Here is a 16,334-nt window from a genome sequence, read left to right as displayed (position 1 = left end):
GGTTATACAGATCATCGATCGTAACCTGCCTGACTTTGCGCTCGGAGAATTGGATCAGGAATTTGGACGAGAAGTCACAGAAGTTGGTGATCGATCTGCGAGGCAAGTTCGTAAACCACACCATCGCCGTACTCTTGAAGGTTGAAGGGGACATCCGGCACTTAACCGCGTCCGACGCTGCACTGATCACCATCTTTGTATTGAAATAGAGCGAGTGATCCTTCAGATCAGCTCTACGGCTGTAAGACTTCAATACTAAGTTCTTCATATTGTCCGGAATAGCGACTTCTCGCACCTCCACCGAGAAAGGCTCAAACTCAGCAACCGCTTCCGCCTCACGAACACCTTCGTCCTGTTGCACATGGAAGAAGAAATCAAGTTGCTCCTGGAGATAGTCGTTTCGCTGCCGGATATTATTAGCGTTGCGCATCATTCGTCGCCAGTCTCTTTGAGTAACTGTCTGTTGTGGAGAAGGAGTCAAGTTCTCCGACGAAGCTGGTGCGCAGAGGAGATGGTGGGGTTGGTAATGGAGGTGCTGGAGAAGGTGGTGGAGGAGGTGGAGATGCAGGTGGTGACGGAGCCAATTCATCCTGCTGAGCGTCTCCACGACGGGCTCTAACTACTTATTCATGCGCTCGAGAGCGGCACGGAAGGGACACTCGCCTCCATTCCGGTGAGTTGCGACATCGCCGACAACGTGTTTCCATCAAGAAATGCCGAGGGAACACTGAAACTCTAGAAATTCGTCGGAAGAACAAGGAATTCACCAGAATTTGGAACTTTCTTTCGCTGTGCAATCAATCCACGTGATCCGGGATTAGAAAATTTACCGCTCCGCACAAACGACGCCAAATGTTCTTGCCTTGAACATTAAGATAGGGTATAGTACCTATAGTAGAGACATTGCACTAAGAGAGAGAATCTAGAGAGAGAGAGAGTAACCGCTCAAGAGAGAGAAAATTACTGAATCTCAAGTGTGCATTGATCAAATGAGCCAAGAGTTCCTTACAAATGGTAACCGTTCCCTATTTATAGTAGGGGAGCTAGCCTGATGTGCATAACTGCCTCTGTTGGGCCGGTTGTGCCTCGCAGGAGGAAGCCCAATTCCCAGGCTGGGCGACCTCCACTTAGCGGGTAACCCCTGGGCGTAGGCCCCCAGGGGCTCGCCCAGTCCAAGAAGTAATTAAATAATGAAAAATTAGGTAATATTAATGGTAACATAGAAAATGCAACGTGAGAACTTAGAAATGCAACGTGAGAAGTGCAACTTTGTAGTTACTAGTAGTAGTATTTTATATTAACAAATTTACATTTTCCAAAATATAAGTAAACAAAATATCCGTTATTTTTAAATTCTCAAAATTGAAAAAATTAATTTGTATTCATAACTGTTACTTTTTTTTTTATGACTTATGTATCTATAGTATTGTTTCTTCTCAATAAGAAGAATTTTTGTATTTTTCTACATTGAAGTAAGTTATCAAATGAGTTTTTTGAAAATAAAGTGTTGTAATTGTTTCATTTATTGTGTTCCCTTTTCTATTGCTCATACTTTTTTATTTATTTATTTTGCAGTATAAAATTTTGATAAATGATTTTGCAGTAGAAGGGTAATAAAAAAAATTGAAAATTTATATAATATATCACATTTCTTTAAGATTGTTATCAAAATAAAATCACTTTAACATTTTCGTCTTAGGCCTCAAAATCTCTATGCACGACCTCACTTGATTGGATAAGGTTTTTGTTGTCGTATAGTTGAGTTGAAGTTTTCTTACTGTTCCTTCATGAACATTGAGATGAGGTATAGTACCCAAGGTGTAAGGAACGTGATGTGAGATTCCTAGAGAGTGAGAGCGTGACCGCTTGAAGAGAGAGAGAGAGTGCAACTGAATTTCAAGTTTGTTATTTCTCAAATGAGCTAAGAGTCCTTTACAATTAGTATCTCTCCCCTATTTATAGTTGGGGGAGTTGGGCTTAGCGCCTCTAATTCATTCTAATGGGCCAGTTGGGCCTCCGGGATGAAGGCCCAAGTCCCTGGTCCGCTCCTCGCCTTAGGCCAGCGCCCCTGGGCGAGGGACCCTGGGGTTTCGCCCAGTCCACAAGTCCACAAGACACTGAGTTTGAAGCATGAGAGTTAAGTGTGTCTTTAAACAAAAGAGACGAGACGATGGACGTAAGAAATTAACTAATGCTAAACATAAGGTACGAAAATGAAGAGCAATAGCCAACATGGCTTGGTAATTTAAAGCTTAAAAATCTACAATGTTGAACGCCTCGTCACGCCCCCTTGGCGGCTCGAGTCCACAAGCAAGCTTGTTGCGATGACGCTTGATTTGCTCACCCCGTCGCGGCCACGCATGTGTCCTAAATCCTGAGACCTTGATGCGCTCAGGACCTTCAACACGTGGCAGCTTAGGTCTGCAAAATCTCAACTGCTTCCCCGAAACGTCCCCTCGAATCCTCAAAAAGCCTGTCAGTTTTGGATACTGGGCCAACTATCTCTAGCCGTTTGAAATTTCCCCTTACTGAGTCATTCCCACTTCCAGAAATCCCGCAGCTACAATCATTCCTCCCGTTGTTACGGGGCACGATCTTCCACCTTTCCTCCACATTTTTCAACAACTGCCCTCAACGTTCCTTCACACGTTTCCCTTAATCATTACCTTTTGCTTATAAAGACGTTGTTCCACTTATCCCTTAATCTACGACGTGCGAATATCCCTCTACAAACCACTGTTTTACTTTCATAGCTTCCCACGCGCCGCCTTTCCTTCCGGCAGATCTCCACAACGTTAAAGTGACCCTTACTTCTTATACCTATTTTCGCGATGAGACCGAAGCGCCGTACCAAAAACCCCAAACGCGACGTCACTGTCGCCACCCCCTTACGGTGTGTTCCTCCTGTTGATCTGCCCCCCCCAAGGGGAGCTCCGCTTGAATAAAAGGACATTGTTGCCTTCCGAACTAGAACCTGGGAATCCTTGCCGATCCCCGCTGTTAGGGCTCTGCCCGCCGGGACGATGCCCAACCAACCATCAAGCTTGGATCAGTGGTCATCCATTTGCGAAATTTCTTCGGAATCCGGTGGGTTTTGTCATGAGAAACCTCTTGACAACCTTATGCTTTACGGCGTGTGCACAACCGCCGAACATACTTGGCTCTGTCCCCAAGACAACCACGTGGGTGTCCCCCACTTCTTCTATGCGTATGGATACATGTTCACCAGTTTGAAAATTATGTTTCCCTTTTCCCCCTTCATATGCTCCATGCTTCATAGAATCAATGTCGCTCCCAGCCAACTTCACCCCAACAGTTGGGTTTTTCTAAGATGCTTTGAAATCCTCTGCGACGTGATTCACCAAGAGCCTGAACCCTCCCACTTCTTCTATTTCTATCGCGTGTCCGCCGAGCCGTCGCCACCACGTAACTGGGTTTCCCTGGAAGCTAGACCCGAGCGTCAGCGCTTCAACCATTTTTGGCCCAACATTACCGCCGATTTGGCTCGGAAGTTCTTCAGGGTCGTGGTGTCCAATGAGTATCCTGAGGTTTTTACCCATAGGGACGGCACCGCCCGATTCCCCCTCTACTGGACCCAAGAGGTGCTCCAAGTAATTGACCCACCTGAAGATTCCTTAACCCCTGAGGACAAAGCTGTCATCAGCTTCCTGGCTAGACTCCCGGTTTTAGATTGCCCTCATGTAATCGGTAAATCCTTTCTCACTACTTACTCCGTCTTTCTGCTAGCTTACCTTCGCCGCTCTTTGCTTCAGGAAAAATACGCCAAGTCAGCAAAGGCCGTCTGACCGCCTTTGAGAAGAAAAGAAACGTCTCGTTCCCCCCCCCCCCCCGAATTAACCTGAAGGGCGACAAAACATCCTTGTCAAAAGTGAGTGGGAAGAGGGCTCTCGGCGAGGAGGCCCCCCGCCCTTCCCTAAAGAGACCGCACTCCGCGGCTGCTACATCGTCTTCCGGCGGGGAAAGAACTCCTGTCATCTCCCCAGCTTTTTATGAGTCTGAGGAGACTCCCAAGTCGAACCAGCCGGGTGAGCCTTCACTGGTGGCTCCGGTTTCCTCGCCCCGCGCCTTGGGAGGTTCCGTCGACAATCCTCCCTCCAGTGCAAAAGTTACCCTACCACCTCCTGGTCAAAACTCAATGCCATTGGCTAGCGCTTCATCGCCCAGTCATAGCCCCGCCCCGCCCCGCCCTAGGGCTTTGCAAATCGAGAGCCTCCATATTCTTTGTCCTTGACGTCAGCGCAAATTGCGAGGATGGATGAAGTGGTCAAGCAGCAAGGCTTGGACATGGTTTCAGAAGGCGCATTGGGGACGACGCTTCACACTTTTCATCATTATAAGCGGTCCGCCCAGGATGCTGAGGTGTTGCAATCAGAGGTGGCGCGCCTCCGCGCCCTCAACGTTGGATTTGTTGAGGAGCGCCAGAAGTTCCTCGCCCAACTAAATGCCAAAGAAACCTCGTTTGCCAAAGAGTTAGCCGAACAAACTAGCCGTGCTGAGGTCTGCCTGGAATTCCGAGACAGAAGAATCTCTGATTTGGAGAAGGCCCTTGCGAAGCTTCAGCAGGAGGCTCAGGAGGAATCTGAAGCAAAAGTGGATCTGGTGGCCTCCAAGGATCAAGCCCTTTCTTCAATGGAGACTGAACTCGAACACCTTCGTGCTGAACTGGCGAATAAGGATGAAGCTTTATCCACGATGAAGGTTGCTCTCTCTGGGTTGGTTGGTATCGACGATCCCCCAGGCTTTGTCGCCGAGCGTTTCCTTAATGAAGAAGATGTAGTGGAAAACGAAGAATGTTACCAGTTTTTATGTCGATCTTGTAACCGCGATCTATTTTCTTGTTTATCTTTTAATGCAAATTCCAGTTCCGTTTGTGTTCTGCCTTGCTACGTTTTTTTTTTGCTTAAGCCTTCCTTCTTCGTACACGCCGTTCCTGCCACGAGCTTTGGGCAATTGCACCGCAGAGTCCTAGGCTGTGAACCATGCGAGTCGTCCTTCCTATAGAGTCCTAACCCTTGCACCTTAAACGCCTCTTCCCCAGATTCCAACAGAGGGTTACCATTGACCACCGACCAGGAATACTTATGACTTTATTGCGAGTTGCATCATTTTCCAAGGAAAAACTCCTCGAGAAACCGCTTTGGCAATAACTCCTGGAGACTGAACTTAGTGTATAAATGGCTGTTAACTCATAACAGTCTTCACATCTCATTTGTTTCCTAATTCAAACATCACAATGGCGTCCTTCGAAAGTTGTATTAGCGAGCTGAGGAAGAAAGCTTTTGATGAGGACCTCTATATCAACGTTAGACATCCAGAAGATCCTAGCGTCTACCAACTGACCAATCGGTTGTTAGGCATGGGTCTAAGCCCCGAGATGGACAACAAACTCAGAGGGTTCCTCGCATTTGTGGAGGAGCTCCAGGATTTGTTCCAGCGGGAGCTAGACAATTATGCCGATATTCGAGCGGTGGAGGCTTCACTGAAGGTTGCGGTGGAGATTCCTGAGAGGCAGGAGGTTCGTCAGAGTTTGATCCAGTTGGAGTACAAGCGGCATCGCCTAGAGCTTGAGAAAACAGAGTTTCGTCGTCAATGTAGGATTATGAGAAAAAATCCTCCGTTTTAAGATGTAATAAGAATGATATGAATAAATGAGTTTTTTTTTTATAAATGCCTCTAGATGTATGTTGATATGAATGCGAGCAGGTAAATAATGAACGGAAAAATGAAAACGGGTGAATAGATAAATGGGCAGGGCGAGCGGGCCGCCCCGGCTTGATCGTCGTAATTGGGCGAGGCGATCGGGCCGCCGCGATTACGGGCGGTTTCGCCATGAATCCCGCCTTTCGTTTCCTCGTCGTGTAGCATGTGTTTTCAGTGCCTAAAGCTTTGAGAGTGTGCCATGTATAACTAGGACTTTCGCTCGATATTAGACCGAGACTTTTTTTCACACGCATATTTCCCGTAAGAGCAGGTGTGGCCCCTCCAGCCTTATTAGGTGGGGTCTTATAGTTGCTCGGGGCCCAATGGCCATATAGGTTGGCCGAGACTTTCAGCCTAGTTAAAATGCTCGCCCGCGTTTCGGGAAGACTTGACTCGCCCATATTTCGGGCAGGTTCTTTGGATAAGAAGCTTATCCGCACACGTCGCCAGCAGGGGCTACGGTCAGCGCCAGACTTTCCGGAGCGATCCCCACACATCAAGGTCGTGTTGGGATCGCCATCTCAGGGAATTTTTCCCACCAGGCTGCCGTCTCAATTTAATAATTAGGAGTATTGCTGAGAATATCCTTTTGCATTTGATTTGTATAAATTTTTACATCGAGGGATACCTCGTTAAAAAACTCCCGTGTTGGAGAAAAAGAGTGCATCTTTATGTTTAGTCCTATCTTTTTGGTTGCTTCCTCGCAATATCCCCGCTTTGTGACCGTTCCCTCGATCAGAGTATCGTACCCAGTATTCCACCCTCGTCGCCCTGCTCGGTGCGCCGGGCTGACTTCGTTGGCCTCTCACTCCTATCGTCTAGTTGTTCGCATTTCCTCTTATCCTGACATCACTGCCACTGACTATCCCTTCCTTCTGCCTCTCTCTTTCCCACAGCCTCAGTTCACCGGCGAATTTCCCTTTTTCCTGCCTTGAACTCCGCCCCTTCTCCCCTCTCTTCTTCCTTCTGCGTGGGCGGGCTAGATGTGGACAACCCCCTAGAAGTAGTTTCCCTTTGTTTCCAGCTAAAGAGGTCAATATTGTCCTCTACCAACTTACTCAGGCGTCGTTCCTGCTCATGGGTGAGCCTAGGCTCAATCGTCAACACGCCTCTACTAGTTGCATCCATGTCCCAGCTCTCTCCATACCGCTCTCTATCTGTACGAGTAAAGGATCCGCCTTGCCCTGCCTTCCGGGCTCCCTCGCCCTGACTTCCCTCTTTCTTCGTCCTATTCGCCTTTATGCTGACCTGCCTTTCTCGTTTGCCCGCGTTGCTCTGGCTCTGTGTAGCCGGACGCTCTTGCCCGCCTTCAACTACCTCAACCTCATGACACTTGTGTCCGTCGCCGGCTCCTCTCTTACCATTCAAGTTAAGGCTACTGCTGTAGCACTTCCTCGCCCCTTCTTGATCTTCCGCTATTTTCCCTATCCTTCCGCAGAGCAGTGGATACTTTGTCGCGAGGTGGGCCATGGATATCACTGCATGAAGGCGATTTAAAGTGTTTCGTCCTATGAATACGTTATAAACTGCTGCAACCTGTAGGACCAGATACCTTATCCTTAGGAGCTCGGCGTCCTCGCCCACTCCAAAAAATGTGTCCAACTCCACATAGCCGCGTACCTGAACCTGCTTTCTCGAGAAACCTACCAGGTTTCCTGTGTATGACATCAAATCCTTGTCCGTCAGCCCCAACTGTCGAACGCGTCCCCGTAGATGATATCTGCTGAGCTGCCTTGGTCCAAAAGCACCATCTGCACATTGAACCCATTAATTCTTACCATTATCACTAACGAATCATCTGTATGGGCCCTGATTCCCTCAAAATTTGCGGATGATACTACTATATCTGGATGTTGGCACCCAAATGGAGCTGGATATCCCTGGACCGATGCCACCGCCTCTCCCCATTTTTCCCTTGCCGCTGATGTGACGCTGTCGCCGTAATGGCCCCCTGTGATTGCATTAACCGCTCTGGCTATCGCTCCACCCCTGTCGTCGACGTCTTCCTCTGCTTCCTTTCCTCTCGCCATATTCATCTTCTCGCCTCCCGCATTTGGTGCTCACTTCATGTTGTCCCTGTACAACCCATGTCCTGCAACCCGTGGTTGCCTCGCCTTGATCAACCGCCTAATTTGGCCCTTCAGATATAAACAGTCACTGGTGTTATGGCCCCCCAAGTTGTGATATTCACACCACTTGGACCGGCCCTTGACGTCATGCCAGGGGTCAGTTCCGTACTCGCCATCCTCGCCCGTTTCCACAACCGTCGCCTCCAGGAGTGACTTTGCCGATTCATCGCCCGCGTTCCCCTCTGGCCTCTTTCGTCGGCGAAAGTTAGTTGCCCGTCGAGAACGCTTTCCCTTGAATTCTTTAATTAATTGGCCAACTTCCTTAACCTTCAGCACATTACTTACTTCCTTGTCCTGTATCCGTTTCCTCGCCAGCGACACCTTTGCCGCCTTCAACTGTTTCCTCTTACATGCGTCGTCTTCTTCTTCTATGATGTAGTCTCTCGCTCGGGTGCGTACCTCTGTCATCGAGCGCGCTGGTTTCCTATCCAGCTCGCAGCTCAGCTTTCCTGATGACAATCCGCTCTTAAAAGCGCATACGCATGTCCGAGGTTCCGCCTCTTCAAATCTTGCGGACGCGGCGCTGTACCGTTCCACGTACTGCTTCAACGTCTCTCGCTCCTCCTGCTGAATCTGAAACAGATCCTCGACCTTGCCGGCAGAGAACTGGCCCAGGAATTTCGACGCAAAGTCGCGGAACTTCTTTATGGATCCCTGTGGCAGGGCCATAAACCAGGTCATTGTTGCGCCTCGGAATGTGGACGAAAGCATTCTACACTTTACCGCATCAGAAACCGCGCTTATCGCCATCTTCACATTGAAACGTAGTAGATGATCTTGCGGATTAGTTCGTCCGTCGTACGTCTCCAACACGAGGCTTGTCATACCGTCTGGTATGACCACCTCTCGCACCGCTGCCGAGCACGGTTCGACCTCCGCAACAGCCTCCGCCTCCTTCTCTTCCTCATTCCACTGCTTAAGGTGATAGTATTCCAATTGCTCCTACAAACACTCATTTTGCAATCTTAAGTCGCCACTCAGTGCTCGGCGTGCCTCCGCTCGGCGATGTCTACCTAGCCTTGCGGTGCGCGGGGAAGAAACGTGGCTCCGCTCCGGTTCCTCGCTTCACCTTTGGCGAAACGATTCCATCAGGCTCCGTTGATGAACCAAAAATTCGACCAAAAATCTTCAAATCGCAGAAAACCTCACAGAAAACCGAATTTTTCTAAACCAAATTGCAATCCACGTAGTCCGGGAATCAAAATCTATCGTTCCCCATAGACGGCGCCAAATGTTCCTTCATGAATATTGAGATGAGGTATAGTACCCAAGGTGTAAGGAACGTGATGTGAGATTCCTAGAGAGTGAGAGCGTGACCGCTTAGAGAGAGAGAGAGAGTGCAACTGAATTTCAAGTTTGTTATTTCTCAAATGAGCTAAGAGTCCTTTACAATTGGTATCTCTCCCCTATTTATAGTTGGGGGAGTTGGGCTTAGCGCCTCTAATTCATTCTAATGGGCCAGTTGGGCCTCCGGGATGAAGGCCCAAGTCCCTGGTCCGCTCCTCGCCATAGGCCAGCGCCCCTGGGCGAGGGACCATGGGGTTTCGCCCTGTCCACTTACAATAATGTCTAGTGAGAGCTCGACTTTTGTTGTCGTATAGTTGAGTTGAAGTTTTTTTTTTATAATAATGTTATGTGAGAGCCACGCTTCAAGGAAAGTAAAGAAGAATATGTTATGAATAATTTGGATGACCATCATGGGCCAAGCTCAAGCCCATGTAACTTGGCCTTTCATCCTTATCAACCCCTATAAATACAAAGGAGATGCATCAAGATGAGCACATCTATTCACAATATTTGTACCTTATCTTGCTCTTGTTTCTCTCCTCTCATCTCTTTCATCACTTGTTTAGACTTCATTTCATAAAACGTTATCAGCACGATTGTTTTCCATCTCCTCCTCAAGAATCAAGTTCTTCATCACCTCAAGCATCAAGCAAGTTTGTATCATTTTTTTAAATCAAGTTTCCATCTATATAGTTTTTCTTCTTCATGTTTTATGGAGATTGATTGCTATTATACTTGTGATTCCAGAAGGATCATAGTGAGTATGTTCAAAATATGAATCCTGAAGATTCATAGTGTAATACACTCATGGTTCCAGAAGAACCATAATATGATACATTTTACCTGTGAATCCAGAAGATTCAAGCACAAATAAACATAGAACATGATTCCAACGTATGATGCACTCTAAACTTTGAGTCCAGAAGATTCATAGTACAAATCGAAGTGAATTACAGATCCCGAAGAATCATAATATGTTCAAGATTCATAGCATAATATGAACAATAAGTTCAAGTCAAATGATTGATGCTTTGGGCATGATTAGCTTTTTTTTTCTTTGGATGTGATTAACTATTTTTTTCCAGATTTGAATGGAAAAAACCAAGTATGGTTATCTAAGTATCTGACATACCTTGACCATGTTCGAGCAATAAAATCTGGCAATCAGTGCAATAATTATTCATAACAGAATATGCATTTTAAAGAGATAAGTTACATAGACGAATGAGAATAAGAGTATATAAATGTAGTGTCTCACGGTCCAAAGTGCAAGTGATGACTCAAATTTAAAATATAGAGATGTATGTTACAACTGAAAATGAACTAAAATAATCATCAATATTTGTTACTTTCAACACATAAAACATGGCTAGCTATTGATAGCTCTATAGTATAAAAGTGTTTATATGTGTGAATTTGTGCATGTAATATATATATATATATATATATATATATAATATATATATATATATATATAAAAGATGTATTTTGTGAGAAAAATCATTGTATATGAGAATATAAGAATAAATTGTAATATTTCGCAGTTTAATGTGCAAAGTACATTGTCTTAGAATTGAACGTTTCAACGACCGAACTATGAGTGTGAGAGCTTTGCCAGATTTCAGTTTATGTTGTAATGGCATAGTCTCCTAGTCTTTCCTTTTGCATCGTTCATCTCTCTGATCAACAATTTTTGTTTATCTTCATGAGGTGGATGCTTTGATTGCTTGGGGTGATGGCATCTGATCGAGTTGAACTATTGCACTCTCATTTATACAAGTCTTGTGCTATACAACGAATGCACATGTCTATTTCCTTGTTGTCTTCAGCTCTTCTCTTTAGTGTCTCCTTCTTCTTGGACGTTGTGCTTTGCTAGTTGACATATGGTATCTTTAGACGATGGCTTCATATCTTCAGACGAAGCTGCTTTAAGATTATTTTGAGCTTGTCTTCACCCTTCCTCAAGGCGTTCTTGGTCTTGATCCTCTTAGCATTGCCTTGACTTTGGTCTACTTGGTCTTGCTCTTCTTGACCTTGTAAAGACATGTTCTTGGTCTACCTCTTCTTTATGCTTTGCGTTGATCTTGTCTGTAAAGTTCAAACACTGAATACATCATTTATCATATTTTGAATGATAACAATTTTCAAAAGTATAAGTGTAATGGTTGAAATTTCATTTGAATTATATCTTGGTTTTCCTAAGTCTAAAATTGTGTAAGGCATTTTGGAGCTTCTCTAAGGTTCTTTCTCAGGTTAAAAACTATGTTTACCTTAGTCATGCTTGGTTAAGTTTCTTTTAGCATTTGGGATGTGGATCCCTAACATGTTTATGCTTTAACTTTTGAGTTTTATATGGATTATGGAATAAGGTTTTCTTTCTATGAGTTCATGTTCCCTTCTATAATATCAGCTTGAATGCATGCAAGTTTCCTTACTTATTCTTTGCACAAATGGAAGTTTGGTGGAGAATAGGGGACCTAGGATGGACTTATTAAAGAACTTGCACCTTAGGAATAAGGGTGAGGTCTAGTAGTTGATGGCCTGAACTAAAATGAACTTAATCTTCAATTAGATTTCTCATATGTGATGAGGAAGCAGACTAGTGAAATCTATTGAAAGCTCAATTTGACTTGAATGAATTCCATTTTCATTCCATATAAGCTCATTTCTCTTAATTGAAGTATAACTTGTTTTGGTGAAGTTAACCCAAGTTCTACCTTCTAAACATTGTTTCTTCTACACTTCTGAACTCCAAGTTCTCTACCAACCAATCAATTATAATTTTATTTTACTTTTCTTCTGATTTAAGCAATCATTTCTCTTATAAATCGATTCTTCCCCAATCTCTGTGGTTCGACAATATTTTATACTACTTCAGACATTATGTGCATTTGCAGAACACGTATCAAATGTGAATCTGAAACCTTTCTTCAGCCATAAACATTCCCTTCAATGTGACTTTTCAACCTTCCTTCCGCCATAAACTTCATCATCTCTTGCTCTTCATCATCAAAGAAAGATTCCCAAACACTTCATCCTGAGCATTAATTAGGGTTGCACACTTAATGCACTAATCAAAACTCTCTTGTAACAACAAACACCCAATTATGCACATAAAGCTTAATAGAATTCAGACCATGTTTAGCTCAAAAATCCTTTCCAACAATGCCCTCAATTCCTCCAACATGTTAGACTAAGGACTAAAAGCTAAAAAGATAAAGTCTAAGGCTAAAAATGCAATAAAGACACTAAGAATGACTAAATTGCAAATTACGATGCTAAAAATATAAAATGACACAATTAAGCCTAAAAACACTAAATGAGACTCAAATAGATAAAAAGAAAGACTAAAAAAGAAAGATAAAACATAGAAAAAACATCATATAAAGTCGGGTCATCACGAGACATAGGATTGCAACCGCTCCCTTGGGCCCCACATGCGTCGCTCCCTATTTGATTCAGAATGCGTAGAAGAAGAACGAGCCTCCCATCGATCCCACCCTGAGTGACAACCACATCCGCTCACCGCACCATTCACCTACGAAGAATCTCGATAAGCTCTGCATCTTGCACGCTGACCATCATCTTTATCGTGTTTAAAAGCCCTAGAACCATAGCACCGAGAGGGACGACCAAAACTCCGCCCACACCGCCCCCGCCAAGCTGCCCGCCGATTCCACCATAACGGCTAACCCTCTCTAGGGTACAAAACCTAGCAGAGACTCTCTCTCAGCCTCTCAAAAAAAGAGACCAAATATATAAAATATTCTACACAAAAAATATGAAATTTAAAATATAGGATTAGAGATAAATATTTTTTAAAACAAGTAAATTATTCATTTTAAATAAAGAATGAAAAATAATAGTCGAGAAATTTATTAGATAATATTAGAAAACATAATATTACTTTCATTTTCAAAAAAAAAAATATTAGAAAACATAAAATTAAATTTTCAAATTTCAAATTTAATTCCCTCGCATTATTTTGAGGATTCCAAATTATTTTAAAATCAATCATTATTGAAACTATAAAAATGAATTTAATTAAAATATGAGAAATATAATAGACCAAAATATGCAGTAAAAAATTAAATACAGTTTTCCATTGACTAGTAGATAAATTAGTTAGTTTTAATTAATAATTTCAATTCTTTTTTTGATTATCTTGTTTATGTGTGTACTCTTTTTCCTTACTAGGGTTTTCCTCACAGGGACTTTTCTAGTAAGGTTTTAACGAGGCACTTTATTCAGAGATGATCATCCTAGGGGTAGCAACGTGGTAGATGGTGTTAGTGCTGCGTTCAACGTTTGGTGGCTAAGATTGTGTTTGTCCTTGGTTTCTAGGTTGTGATAGCAAAGACACTTACTTTAATCTTGTTGTATGGTAGGCTCGTCCGACCGAGTCAGTGTATGCATAGTCCTCCGGTGGTCGTTTCTGTTCGAGTTGGTCATGGATTTGTTGTTATTGCGCCTTGAAGCTATTTGTTGAATGCGACTGAGAGGCTCCACATTGATTGCATTAGTTGTTTGCAGTCGTTGCTTGCAATCGTTGTTAGAGGTCGTTGTTGTTGTTTGCGGTCATTGTTTACGGCCGTTGTTTGCATCGTTGTAATTATTTCATTGTCGAGAAATTTGTATCTTGACTTTTTATTCAATAAAGATTCTGATTTCAAAAAATAATTATGTATAATAAATTTCTCATAATTCAATTTAATATACTTCCTTTTAAATTTGATATATTGATTGATTTTAAAATATTTCTTAATCTTAGAAAGGTTGATTAATTTTGATTAATAATTCTTTTTTTTATAGACAAATGTTAGTTGTTAGTAATTTAGTACAAATTATCCCTCCTCAGGGTTCGAACCCTGGCCCTTCACCTGCAATTACCCTTAGCTAAACCATGGGAGCTACCCACCCCACCCGATTAATAAATCATTTGATGTGTTGACCAAATTTGCATTAACTGAGAACAAAATTTTGGTCAAAAGTTGATTTTAGAACACAATTTTCATCTCCAAGCAGTGTTTGATGACGTTAAAAAAAGAAGAAATTCATAGGAATGAAGTTTGAAGTTGTGGGGATTTGAAAAAACAGACATATCTCTCTGTAAGGAAAAAAATGAAGAATGAAATACCTTATTTGGTCATGGAGATTGGAGAACCACGAATATGGTTTTTGAGGCCATGAAGCAAGAGATCAAAACACAATAATGAATAACCTATAGATTGATAAAGGTGAACAAATAACAACAATTAAAAAGATGAAAAAATTATGGAAGACAATGGATAACACAAATATGGAAAACGAGATCATTATATGGGGTTGTTGGAGACGGAAAAGAGAAATTTGATAAAAAAAAAGGTAGATTTGAAAACAAATAGGAAGATTAATTCTCAAATTCCATGATTGTGGCTTAGATTTATTATTTGTTTAATGAGATTTTAAAGAATTAAATGTTGATGTTGACTTTTTTAAATCTAACGTATTTTACGAAAATTAGAGAGGATGAAAGGGAGAAGAAAGAAGGAGGGGAAGGAGGATGAATGATGAAGTGAGATGTAGAATCATCAGATGCCACATCAGATATTAGGTGGCGAAGAATTTTTACTATGGATGATTTGTAAAAACTATAGTTATCAAAAGTGTTGATATCAATAATAATAATAATAATTAATTAATTATGTACTAAATTATAAGAAAATAAAGAATAGGTAAAAAAGTGAGATGTCGAATTATCCATGTTATGTTTTGATACCCATAAGTTAAGTGTTAACGAACATTAGAACTCACATTGAGGTATAAAATAAATGAAAATCTTCTTTTAAATTAGGTGAAAATACTTTCATATTAACTTAGTTAGTATTTAAAAATGTACTAAGTCATATATGATACAAAGACAAAGAGCCTATTAATTAAGATGAATTCTCACATGCATTCAAATCTCAACAATCAAATTTTATATTTATGGTGTTTGATTTCACCAAACAACAGAAATCAAAAGGTCCCAAATTTGATATACCTGCTTTGATTCACTTCTTTTTTTCTATTATTTTCCTTAACAAGGACCTATGATAGAGCTCAAGGGAAACATCAAAAATGGAGGATCCCAGGCGTAAGTGAAGGTGATGGTACCCTTAGCCTTCAAAAGATTTCCATTGATGAGGAGGCAACTATCACCACTCTTTGAAAAAATTGAAGGGCTAACATTTTCAACACTTTGAAACCCTTGGCAAGACAACCGTATATGGCTCTGTGCACAAGAGCAGTTGTTGACCACAATCACTTTCCACTCAGACTTCCCTTGTATTACTCTCCCAGTTCTTATTGTCCCAATAGTGATGTTGTTCAAGTTGCATACTTCGCAAGACCCTGAAAATTTGAAGGATAAAAAAAACACTCACACACACACAGAATATGGTGATGAAATTATAAGAAAAGAAAAATGAGGAATTTTAAAAAGAAACAAGAGCATACCTTTAGTGACAAGAAGAGTGAGGAAAAGGATAGAAATAAGGCACTTGAAGGTTGATAATGCCATTGGTCTTGGTGGCTCACTCTTGTGGCTTTGGTTGTCTATTTATATTCGAAATAACTCCCTAGTATTTGGCCAAATAGCAGCACTCACATCATATCTCTATTAAAAACAAAACTTTTATTTGTTGAAAAACATTTCCATCCCTCCATGTTGTTTCCTTTCTTATAATTGAACAATAAAGGATTCTGTCATGTCGTGATAATATTAATGATTATAAGTAAAAAAAATAATGAGTTTTAATTAGCATTCTAATGATTAAATTTAATTACGAAAAGGGTAAGACAATGAATTTTCTCAATTGTAAAAATATTTAATTGTATTAAATTTTATCATTTCTTTTTGTTACACTTGAAAAATTGAAAAACAAGTTAAAGCAACACCATTTTAAACAATGATTTTATTTCCTTAATTATTACATCCATCAAATTACAAAAAAATATAATCGTTAGATAATTAAGTTATTGTTGGTTCAAATAAATGTAAGCTTGTGGTAGCGTTTGGTAGACAAGTGTGAAGGGAACAAAACGGGACATATGAGTTCTGTTATCAATTCACGCTTTCTATAATCACCTACACGTAATATCAATTAATTTCTCACAAAATTTTCGGACTATATAATATCAAGACGAGTTGAAATACTGCACCATATAATATCAATT

At 41.9% G+C, this 16,334-nt stretch overlaps 2 protein-coding genes across 2 annotated transcripts; both read right to left on the bottom strand.

Annotated features, from left to right (window-relative positions):
- Positions 1-7,781: 7,781 nt before the first annotated feature.
- Positions 7,782-10,278, bottom strand: LOC130719446 (uncharacterized). The gene is made up of 2 exons (XM_057570074.1): positions 10,270-10,278; positions 7,782-8,792 (listed from the first exon to the last, which is right to left on the bottom strand). The coding sequence occupies exons 1-2, from the start codon at positions 10,276-10,278 to the stop codon at positions 7,782-7,784; spliced, it is 1,020 nt and encodes a 339-aa protein (XP_057426057.1).
- A 4,869-nt stretch (positions 10,279-15,147) lies between these two features.
- Positions 15,148-15,695, bottom strand: LOC130717104 (protein TAPETUM DETERMINANT 1-like). The gene is made up of 2 exons (XM_057567216.1): positions 15,615-15,695; positions 15,148-15,509 (listed from the first exon to the last, which is right to left on the bottom strand). The coding sequence occupies exons 1-2, from the start codon at positions 15,676-15,678 to the stop codon at positions 15,196-15,198; spliced, it is 378 nt and encodes a 125-aa protein (XP_057423199.1). The 5' UTR covers positions 15,679-15,695; the 3' UTR covers positions 15,148-15,195.
- Between the last annotated feature and the right edge of the window lie 639 nt (positions 15,696-16,334).

The sequence above is a fragment of the Lotus japonicus genome, chromosome 5, assembly GCF_012489685.1.
Source record: "Lotus japonicus ecotype B-129 chromosome 5, LjGifu_v1.2".
NCBI classification, from domain to species: domain Eukaryota; kingdom Viridiplantae; phylum Streptophyta; class Magnoliopsida; order Fabales; family Fabaceae; genus Lotus; species Lotus japonicus.
Note: the sequence above shows the minus strand (reverse complement) of the source record. Positions and strands in the feature narration are given on the sequence as shown.